Here is a 10,789-nt window from a genome sequence, read left to right as displayed (position 1 = left end):
TATTAGTTATTTGGTCAATTGATACTTCTGTAAGTTTGAGCAAACTGATTCAACTAATCTCAGTTGTGAATGTCAACTTAGGCAATTGTCTGTTTTATAAAGTGCAAGGAGATGCCATGTTTTTGTTATAAAAAAAACCTTTTTCAGTTTGAATGTCTACGAATAATGTCTTCATATGTTAAGTTCACAATATGTATTGTAAAGGGATCCATAACTGAGGCACATGCACAGTACATGCACATACACAAGGCATGCATAGAAAATAGAAATGCACACCAAAAATGAAGAAATAGTTTTATTAAATACATGTAGTGACATACCTGAATCTGACACATTTGTGCTTGTAATTAATCATTTCAGTCAGTAGAAATAACATGGTAATATTGCTTTGGATCATTTCATCAAACCCAACGTGCCATTTCTTGGTTTACATCAAATACACCATCTTCTATTTTGTCTAGGAAAGGAACTAATTTACTAGATCAGGTTCCTTTACGAACTATTTATCTACAGTATATCAACTTATTTACCAAGACCACTCCTTCAGTCTCTCCTATCTACAAAGAGTTGTCATTTGAGACACAACAAAAATACTGATATACAGAAAGCATGTGAGTGCAAATCCAAAACCAAGTTTGGCAACTTGTTTCACTTTATATGGACATTGAAGTTAGTACTCAATTTGCATTTTTATGACTTAACTTCTTTGCTGTCAAACTGCGCGGGACAGTGCAAACAGCATGTGAATTTGAAGTATTTACAGTAGGCACAGGATCTAGGAATATGCCAGCATTATTAGTCACAATTAGATCAATTACTGTTTATGCTATGCCTTTGAAAATCAGTGTGGTACAAGGCCTGAATGGATCAACAATGACAAGTTAGCAATTTGTGTTTTTCAAAAGAACGGTTCACATGAGCATCAAGGCAGCAGTCTCTGAACCCATGGTGAAACATGCCAACTTAAAGTCTTAATGTCCAGTGTGCTTTTTTTTATGAAGAAGGAATTGGCTGTAAAGGAATGAATATACACAGTGATCAGTCAGATCATTTTTTTTCCAGAGCAGTTTAATATCTGCAAAATTCTGAGCTACACTTAAGTACCAAAAGTACTATCAATATAAATTATACTGCTACAAAAAAACAAAAAAAATAAATGAATAAGTAATTATACACAATCTAAGCAGAAACAAAGCTAAACATATAACAAACCAGTGTACAAAGTACTGTCCTATCAATTCAACAGCCCTTCCAATGACAGCAAAAGCATAATCTAACTCCAAATATATTAGGATGAGCAGGAAATGCAGCATCTGAAAAACAAAAAAAGGCCACAACTTTTGGGCTTGTACTGGGAAGACTAGATGTCACACACCTGTTCCAATTAAAGCAATACTAATAACTAAAGTTGTTGCCTTGAGATGGAATGTGGTGAACATCCTACTACCTTCCAAACATCTCAGCAACTTTGGTTCCAGTGTCTTTTTTCCTCAATCAGTAACATTAGACTCTTGGTCATTTACTCCACTCTCCTGAGAAGAAAACCAATCACGCACTTGCTGGTAGCTCATTCTTGACTTCTTGCATAGGGAGTCAAGGTCCTTTTCCTGCAGTACCCCCATCAAACGACGATATGCTTCCAGTGGTTGGGTATCAGGAGTATCTGTCGGAACACTCGTCCCATTTGCTTGAGATTTTCGTTTGCGGCTACCTGCAACCCGTGGCGTTCCACCCCCGCTATTCCCATTAGACAGTCCATTACTTCCTTGCAGAGTAGCAAGCTCAGCCAGGAATTGTTCACGGACCCCCTGCACCCAGCGCAACTGACCATTCTTAACGGCATATCGTGTATCTCCAAACCACTGAATAATATCTGCACGGGGTAAGCCTGTGACCTTCACAAGCTCTGTGTAGTCTTCACTCTTTGGCCACTGGCAGCGTAAGAAGTGTTGTTTTAGCACATCCAATTGATCCTTGGTCTTCCTTAGCCGTCCGCCGGGAGTGAGGGCAGGAGAGGTGGATGAAGGAGTCCCGGAGGAGAGACGCGACGGTGTGGACGACTTCTTTGATGTGCTGATGCCATTTGAAACCTGTTTATGGGGTGAGGCTGTTGGCGGCGGGGTGCCAGAGAGGGAGGGGGACGGGGAGGATTTCGTTACACATGATGGCTGCTGTGGAACCTCTGCCTCCGTCTTGATGCTGGTCTTCGTTAACTGTAGGGGTTTCTCGTCCCATTCCTCACCATCTTCTTTACCAGAATCCTTTTGCCCTTCTTCCTTTTCTAACGCAGATCTTTCCCCAAATGCTTGCAGGCTGTTCGACAGGAACGTCTGAAAGAAATGTGAGGCGTTTATGTCACCGCCAAAGGTTCCCTCTTCCACCTCTTTATCATTTCGCTGTTGACGTGACTTTTGAGAAATGAGTGGAAGAGGCTGAACTTGCTGAGGTTCTTCTTTTCCTTCCACTGTAGTCTGTTGAGAATAGACTTGGGCAGCAGCATGGACTCCTCTGCCTATCCTCAGCTGGTAACGGCTGTCACTAAACCATTTGCGGATGTCGTTGCGACTCAGACTAGTCTCTTCCTGCAAACGTCTCAGTTCTGTCTCCGCGGGCCAGTTCTCTCTCACAAAGCTGCTGCGAAGCACAGCGAGCTGAGCTTTGGACTTTTTATACCGCCCATGTCGTCGTTGTTGTGCAGACGAGTCAGAGAGATCTAGTGACACATCGGCCGCAGTAGTTGCGGGCGTGTCCGCGGGCGTGTCCGCGGGCGGGCGGTAGTTGTACGAGTCCTGGGGGGGTGGAAGAGAAGAGCTGAAGCACGGGAACGTTGATCTGGCCGGCTTGTAGGTTTCTGGTGACTCATATTTAGTTTTTTTCTTTTGGGAGACCAAGGTGGAGAAAGCACCTTCTATTTGAGGAGTGTCCTCAGTGTCCTCGTCCTCACATAATTTCCTCGTCGTCTTAACATCTTCCTTTGTGTCAGCATAATCGCCAGAGATCTCAGGTACTGCCAACTTTCGACGCGTCTCCTCGATCTCCTCAGAAGCCCAGCTGATGCCATATTTAATTCTTTGCACCATAAACCACACCTTGACTTTGTCCAGTGTCAAGGCACACACTCGGGCCAAAGCATTAACCTCGCGGGTTGTTGGGTAGGGAAACAAATTGAAGGCTTGGACCAGCTCTGGGATTGAGTCAAGTTCACGAGTTTGATCCGAGTGTGTCCACACCAACTTCAGTCCCTCAGACACCAGAGGCAGGCACACGACAGAGTTGGGGTTGGTGCTGAAACTTGCAACGCTGCTTGTGCTACCGTTGGCTGCACTGACAGGTTGGTGCAAATCCTTGGAGGAGCATGGAACCGCATGCTTTCCTTCACCTTCTGTCTTTGTCACTTCCCCCTCAAAGGGTTCCTTCATGTCCACACCCAGTCCCGTTCTACCGTTACGTTCGCTGTATGCTGCCATCTGGGACATCAAAGTCGCTCCCTTCTGACCTGGAGAAAGACACAAAAACATCAGATGTCAGTTTTGTTTTGCATAATGGGAATTTAAAAAAAAATCTTCTAAACTAAACACACGGGTTCAAAGGGAATAACACTGAAAAGAGCGCACTCAGCAATATATGGGGTGTTTGAGAACTTTCTATTCTCAAAGTCAATTATTCGACAGCTGTTTCCCCCTCCCCCTACTTTGCACCCCTCTGAATCTCTCAGCGAAACTGGTCGTATACTCTCTGCCCAGATTGAGGCGCCCCTCCCCCCTGGAACCAGAGTGTGGTGACTGACTTTTGTTTTGTGAGAGTGGGGGAGTGGTGTGTCGAGGGCTGGGGTAGGGTGGGGTGGCAGCTTGGGGGAATGGGGGCCATAAGAAATCCATCACAGCCTACTTTCTCACCCCTTCCCACTAGTGCTGGCTTTGTTCCCCTTCAAGTTCTCAAACCTGAAAGACTCAAGTGTGGCCTCCTCAAGAAACCAATAGTAATACAAGGGAAACACCTATGTGATAAGGCAATGAGGGTAAATTAGCCATAATTAGAATGGCCAGACAAGGAGTAGTCACACTCAGAATGTACTTGAACAAAATGATGTACTTGAACAAAATGGTGTTAAATATGTTAATATTATTTACAGAAACGAAACTGAGAAAGCCAATCTTACTGTGTTGTTTGTGGTTTAATCTAAGTAGCATACTAGTGGATGAATTAATTATTTAAAACATGTTATGCAACAGGTGCCACACTGATGTTTACATTAATATTTATCTTGAGCATCAGTAGCCTGTACATTTAGCATGGACAAACACCTTGTGTTTTTGTGGGTAACAGAGTCTGTGACCAATGCCGTAGCTCATTATAATATATAAGCTGGTGTTAGGTCACTAAGAGTTGACCAATGACTTGCATATAATTATTATTTATTAATAATATTAATTTATGGTGACAATAAAATGTTGAAAACGGGGGTTCACGCAGCAGCACGGCAGCAGTAAACAGATCACACCACGGCAGCCCGATTAGGTCATTTTGTGCCACGCAAGAAGTGTGCCAGTGGTGTGGGAGAAGATGGGCCAATAATAATAATATCAGAAAACAACTTCTGGATCATTTTCCCCGCAATCACATATCGATCATCACATCGTTTACTAGTCTTTCGGATCGAGCCCATAATTAATTCAAAACGGTGAAACAAATCGCCCTTTAGAAGTTAATGAGTTGAAACAGACCGAGGTCCCTCCATGAACGACACCACCAGACCAGTCCACTCTCTGGGCTTAGGGGAGGCTAGCAGCTCCTTTGTGGCGTACTAAACTAAACCGCTCGGACTGCACAGGCGCACTCCGTCCATCGGACACGCTTGAGTGAAACACAAAAATAAACTTACCATACAAAAAAAAACCAAACACCAACACGGGCTTTGTTCACCAGATCATCCGTGTTGAGGAACACCAAAAAAAGCGGACTTTTGTTTTCTTAAAAAGACCACCAATCCTCTTGTTTGACTAACTATACTACAGCGAAACAATAACCCGTCCCCCCCGTCCGTCTGATTGACCCCTCGTCTGTTTATCAAGCTCTCTCTCGACGGGATTTCTGTTTACGGCACAAAAAAGATGCGGCTGCTCAACTAACTTTGTCACCTTTCATGAGTTGAGACGAGAAGTGGATCCGTTTTTTACGGTGGAAACTCCGTAACGATCAATCCATTGGATTTCGGGGCTTCTGAACTTGAATCCAGCCGTTTTTACTTTGCCCTCCTCGGTCGATCGGTCGGTCCCCACCGTTGTTGCTTTTGTTCTGAAACTGAGAAGTGTCCCCCCTTACACTGTCCGGCCAGACGAGCCGAGGCTACTAGGCGGAGCTGAGGACCAGGAACTCTGGGAAGGCCCTGTGTCCGTGTGCGCCGTGCCATCCCATCCCAACCAAACCCCGGACAACGATTGGATGAGACTGAAACCAGACAGCAGGTTGCAGATCCGGTCTGGAGCGCGTAACGGAAACGGTCTTGCGTGTCTATCAATGTGTGCGTGCAGATTGCCGGATGGGAGTAGGCGGGCTCTAGAACGGATCTGAGCACCGAATAGTAAATAGAACCAAGGCTTTCCACGGGTACTGATTTCTTTATTTTTTTTCTCCCCCCTTTTTTGCATAGAAGTGTATATTTGTACGTTTGTAAAATGTTCTGATGAATTGAAAATGGAGGACCCTGATGTAAACAAGTCTTTTTCTGGTTTTATCCTTGTAGCAGTTTTTTAAATGTAAACATTTCAATCAATCAATAGATTCAATAGGCTACTAATAATTGCAGATACTGGTTTAAGGAAGATTTTAGGATGACAAATACCAAAAATAGCTCAAAGGATGAAGTTCTTTTTCAGAATACTTTCAGGCAGCAGGCCTACCAAACCTAATTTCCTAATCAAATGACAGATTTCAATAGCCTTAGGTGATATTTAGACTTTAATTAGAATTAACCGTTATGGCTTGATATTACAGTAAGCACATTAAAGAATAAAGCTTTGTTAATCTGATCCTTTTGTGACTCAGTCCACATTGTACAGTAGGCCTACAATAAAACTATATTTTTTACAGCATTAATATACACAGTTGAATAATCCATTAAACAAAGCTATGGTTCAAAATTTCAAAAAGAAATGCACACAAACTCAAGCACTGCATTTTCAATTAAGAATTAATTCAACAAAATGCATTATATTTTGATCTGTGACTTCACAGTGTACCGCATTATACAAAATATGTATATAAGTAATATAATCCCTTCACATATTCATCTTGTAGTCACATACATATTATATGGAATTAACAGAGGATCCCAACTTCATACCTAGGCCACAGGAGTCAACATTTAGCCAACAGTCAACAGGAATACATTACCGTACTTCAAACAGGGAATGTATTAGTGCCTACAACAACTTTATAATTTGTAATGTAATTGTGACAACAAATTATTTACACATTAGAGTCAGTAGGAATCTAGCCACTTGGGGAAAACACTTAAGTGTTTAAAATCGGCCAGCTGCAAGGGTGAGAACAAACTTTGGCACCCGCAGGAATGAGGGCACAGCATAGGACAGCCAAGAGAGATACGGAACTTGTGTCAGGAGGAATTTCAAGGAGATATAATCAACGACTTCTCTACCTGGTAATGGGAAAAATGACAAAATGTCAGAACAAAGTGAGTGGACACAAGAGTAGGATAAGATCTTAAAAAGCTAAAGACAGATTAAGGTTAGGTACCGTCGATGTCTTTTATCCCATAGCGCCTTGCAAGATCACTGGTCAGCAGAACTTTCCCCGTCATTGACATGAGATTTTTGTCTACAGAGAAACCACGCATATTAATGACGTCTTATAATATTATTCTTTAATCTCAGCCTATATAACTGAAGAGAATCTGTACAATAATTCTACCTTTCGCTAGTGCTACAATGCACATCCCACTCAGCTCTGTGGATTCTCCCATGGCAAACATGTCCTTGATCTGGGGAAATGGAGGTCGGAACAGAAATATAAAGTTAACAATTAGAAAATTAAATAGCTAAGACTTTAGTTATTGTGTAAAATAACTGTCTACAGTACCACATTCGAGGTTGTGTCCTCCTGCATGTATTTAGTAACCAGTTCTGTCTGCACTGCCCCAGGCCACAGGCTGACCGAAGCCACTCCTCTCTTTTTCAGTTCAACGGCAGTGTCTGCTGCTAGCCTGTCACACTAAATCAAAACATTAAAAACTTTCATCAATACAAAAACATACATAATACTGACAATATTTATAGTCTAACAAACAATAAAGTGGAGCATATTTTATCAAACTAGAGTGCTTGAAATACATGAATGCGAGTTTCTATGACCAGATAACTTACTGCAGCTTTACCAACACCATATGGCACATTGAAGAGATACCGCAGGCCCCCCATGGAAGAGATGACAACAATCAAGCCTCGGCCCTGTGCCACCATTAACCGTGAAGCATAAACGGTACAGAAGTAGTGGCCTCTGGCAGTGTAAGAAAGACAATACGTTATTACAGTACTTGCTAATGGTCGGGCGAAAATTATTAATTTTAAGACAATTTACTTTTCACAACCTACCGAGATGGCAGATGGAAAAAGCTATCCCTAGAATGTACAAAGCCATAGAACACAGAAGCAATACTCCACACTGGGAATAATTATGGCTTGTTGACAAGTAGCTACTCCGGTTAGACTACACATCAATTTCGTTTCAATATCTTGCCTATCTTTGCTGTACGTCTTGAAATATTAAACAGCACCTGAGTGTACTGTCCTTTACTCGAAAACAATCTGAATAAAGTACCATAAACAGTGATGAACAGGAAATGACTAACAGTCAGCTGGCTATGAGTCAGTTGATATACAGCCCAGAAAGCACGGTCATGACCTGGACGAATTAGTGACGTCTTGATTGTGGCCCAATCAAGTCAAGAATAAGCTATATTATTTCAACTACTGAAGACGTCCTGGAAATGACGTAAAGATCATCCCCATATGGGCTGTGATCTGGCCTAGTCCTGAACGTCACCGGAGGACATCATAACATCATCATGACGTCATTTGGCTTGCTGGGAGTATGACTAAGCAAAATAAGGCTTACCTGAGACCTGTGTTGTTTATGATATCCCACATGGATGGGTCAGTCTCCCAGAACTTCTTCCCCATATTGTCAAATATAGCCTGAAATAGAACGTAGAACGTAAAACGCATCAAGAAACAAGAATATGGAGGGGAGAGGATCTTTGGAAACGATTTTCCCAGAAGACGGAAATGGCACAGATCAGTGTTAAAGGACGACGTCACACATATCATTTCATATCATTTTTCTCATGATAATACAGTACTCCCCCCCCCCCCCCCCCCCAACCCACCCCCTACTCAGTCTGGACAGAGGAGGGCTGTGGACAGTTTATAAACCCGCCTACCAGTAACGTCATCATTTGTCTTTTTCCCAAACAATGGCCTTAATTATTGCATGACAACTTTCCAGGAATAGAAAGCCTGCAGTTTCTGTTAGCTTGTCTTGGATTCCCCATCGATGATGTCACAGGTTTCAGGTTTCTGAAATGTCCAGAGCCCACCTCTATAGACAGACAAAAATTGTACCCCATATGATGAGCATTGGTGAGGACCAACTATGTGTGGAGTTGGCCTTTAATGGTTATTAGGCTACACATATCAATGCAGTCATGGCACTGACCTGCACCCCAGCATAGGCATTGTTAACAAGGATGTCCAGTCTCCCGTTTTGTTCCCGTTTGATCTGTTCGAACAGTTGCTCAATGTCTTCATCCTTTGAAGAATCACAGATCACCGGAATACAGTTCCCACCCCGTTCCTTAACCTGATTTGCAAAAATACAATTTTGATTATTTGACAATTGATTATCCAAACTCCAAAATCTTTTGAATGTTAAAAGAGGCATCTTAAATGTGTAGACCAAAATGAATAAAAGACAGATGTGATGTCTACAACCTAACTATTTGATGCTGAAACATCAAAGTCCCCCAACATTAAAGCTCACCTCTGCTGCTGTTTGTTTGAGAGTCTTCTCCTGGCGGCCAGTGATGTAGACAGTGGCCCCGGCTTCTGACAATTGTAGAGATATTCCCCTGCCAATGCCCCGGGAGGCTCCCGTCACCAAACACACCCAGCCCGAGAGGGACATCTTTACCTAGTACTGAGGACAAAGTTAAAGGGCATATAAGGGCACATTTTTTGAATGAAAGATACAGTGAGTTGCAACCACTTGCATTGGTAATGGTTAAATGGCACGCTGGCGCCACCTATTGCTTTTGTCAACTTGAACTGTTTCTTATGTAACTGCTGTGTGAAGTAACTGTTTTTACACACAAGATTACATATGGATTATATGACAGGCCGTCTAACGAATTCCAGTTTAACATACAATAAATTACACAGTGTGCACTGTAGAATGCACAGAACTAAGCAGCAGTGTTACATTGTAAAATGTTCTTCAGGGCAAAGTAGGCTACGAAACGTAAACGACATAGTCTGTCAACATAATAACAAGACTCAGAAAATACTACATTTTGCTCGACCGAGTTCAACTCAAACATTTCGAATAACCAATTCCGTTAGAAAAGCACACAGGTGGAAATTATTTACACTGACCTGAAATGGTCTGTCTCTTTACAGGTCCCTTGGTGCAAAGTCCAATGGAACTCTCTCCTATGAATCGTCAGAGTAGGAATATGTTTGTGATGTGATCATACTAGTCAAGCCTGTAATGTTTTCCTGTGCCTGGGGCACTAGAGAGCAGCCATGCAGGACCGTAGTATCAATGCCGTTAGTTCTGGTCCGACCAGAGCTACAATGCCGTAAACAGCGCCGTAAAGTAAAGCCCGATCGATCCGAATAGCCTACCATCAGAGCCGTCTGCACCGTACTATTACTTACTATTACTACTATTACTACGTTCAACATTTTAATAAATACCGCAATGAAATAGATTCATAATAATAATAATAATAATAATAATAATAATAATAATAATAATAATAATAATAATAGGCTAATAATAATAATAATAAATAAAACACAAATAAATAAATAGAAAACGCAATGATATAAATAAAAAATACAATTTAATAATACATACAAATACAATTAAATAAATAAATAAAACATATATTGCATTGTGGACAAAGGGAGTCTACCGTTGACCAACGCGCCTCAAGCCTGAAACGGCTGATCCGGTGCTTCACAGGTACAAGGACATGAGTTGCATAAGGAGAAGAGACTGGAGGAGCACGGACATTTAGAGCCTTTTATTAGGTGCTTTTTGCATTGTGTTTGTTTGATTGATGTTTGATACATTTCAACGAGGGTGCAGGTCAAGAATACTGTGTTTCTTTTTTTTAAATTGCGTTTTCTATTTATTTCTTTGTGTTTTTTATTTAATTAATTGTGAATTTTAGTTTATTTTATTGCAGTATTTATTATTAGACTACATTTTTGGACTTCTAATACACGGAATGAGAAGCAATATAAAAGTGAGAATTCACATAATGTATTTGGTTGTTTTATTGTACACAAGATGGCGCTAGGTCCCCCCTAGGCTAGGGGAGTTGCAGGTGCAGGAAAGTTGTATTTCAACCATTGTGAAGAAGTTTCTGGAATTTACTTTATGAATTCTCTTCATAATATTCCCAAACAGACCAGGTGAAATAAATGTGCCTACAGCCCTCCAAGCCCATATGGATAGGATGATGAATCTGGGAGCATCATAGTAT

General features: G+C 41.6%; 2 protein-coding genes across 4 annotated transcripts; both read right to left on the bottom strand.

The window, feature by feature from the left end:
* Positions 1-282: 282 nt before the first annotated feature.
* On the bottom strand, positions 283-5,704 carry homeza (homeobox and leucine zipper encoding a). Of its 3 annotated transcripts, XR_013790120.1 has the most exons (3): positions 5,139-5,704; positions 909-3,496; positions 283-709 (listed from the first exon to the last, which is right to left on the bottom strand). XR_013790120.1 is itself a non-coding variant. In XM_079502446.1 (2 exons), the coding sequence occupies exons 1-2, from the start codon at positions 5,143-5,145 to the stop codon at positions 1,491-1,493; spliced, it is 2,013 nt and encodes a 670-aa protein (XP_079358572.1). In that variant the 5' UTR covers positions 5,146-5,704; the 3' UTR covers positions 283-1,490. The 3 variants fall into 3 exon arrangements, 2 of the variants coding, with proteins under 2 accessions (XP_079358572.1, XP_079358573.1); XM_079502446.1 differs by having other exon boundaries at positions 283-3,496; XM_079502447.1 differs by lacking the exon at positions 5,139-5,704 and adding an exon at positions 4,883-5,045 and having other exon boundaries at positions 283-3,496.
* Positions 5,705-6,172: 468 nt separating this feature from the next.
* Positions 6,173-9,908, bottom strand: dhrs1 (dehydrogenase/reductase (SDR family) member 1). Its single transcript, XM_079502815.1, has 9 exons — positions 9,669-9,908; positions 9,058-9,213; positions 8,734-8,877; positions 8,134-8,213; positions 7,383-7,515; positions 7,099-7,230; positions 6,931-7,000; positions 6,757-6,837; positions 6,173-6,658 (listed from the first exon to the last, which is right to left on the bottom strand). Exons 2-9 carry the CDS (start codon positions 9,199-9,201, stop codon positions 6,522-6,524), a joined length of 921 nt encoding a protein of 306 aa, XP_079358941.1. The 5' UTR covers positions 9,202-9,213; positions 9,669-9,908; the 3' UTR covers positions 6,173-6,521.
* Between the last annotated feature and the right edge of the window lie 881 nt (positions 9,909-10,789).

Source organism: Electrona antarctica (genome assembly GCF_951216825.1).
Source record: "Electrona antarctica genome assembly, chromosome: 1".
NCBI lineage: Eukaryota > Metazoa > Chordata > Actinopteri > Myctophiformes > Myctophidae > Electrona > Electrona antarctica.
Note: the sequence above shows the minus strand (reverse complement) of the source record. Positions and strands in the feature narration are given on the sequence as shown.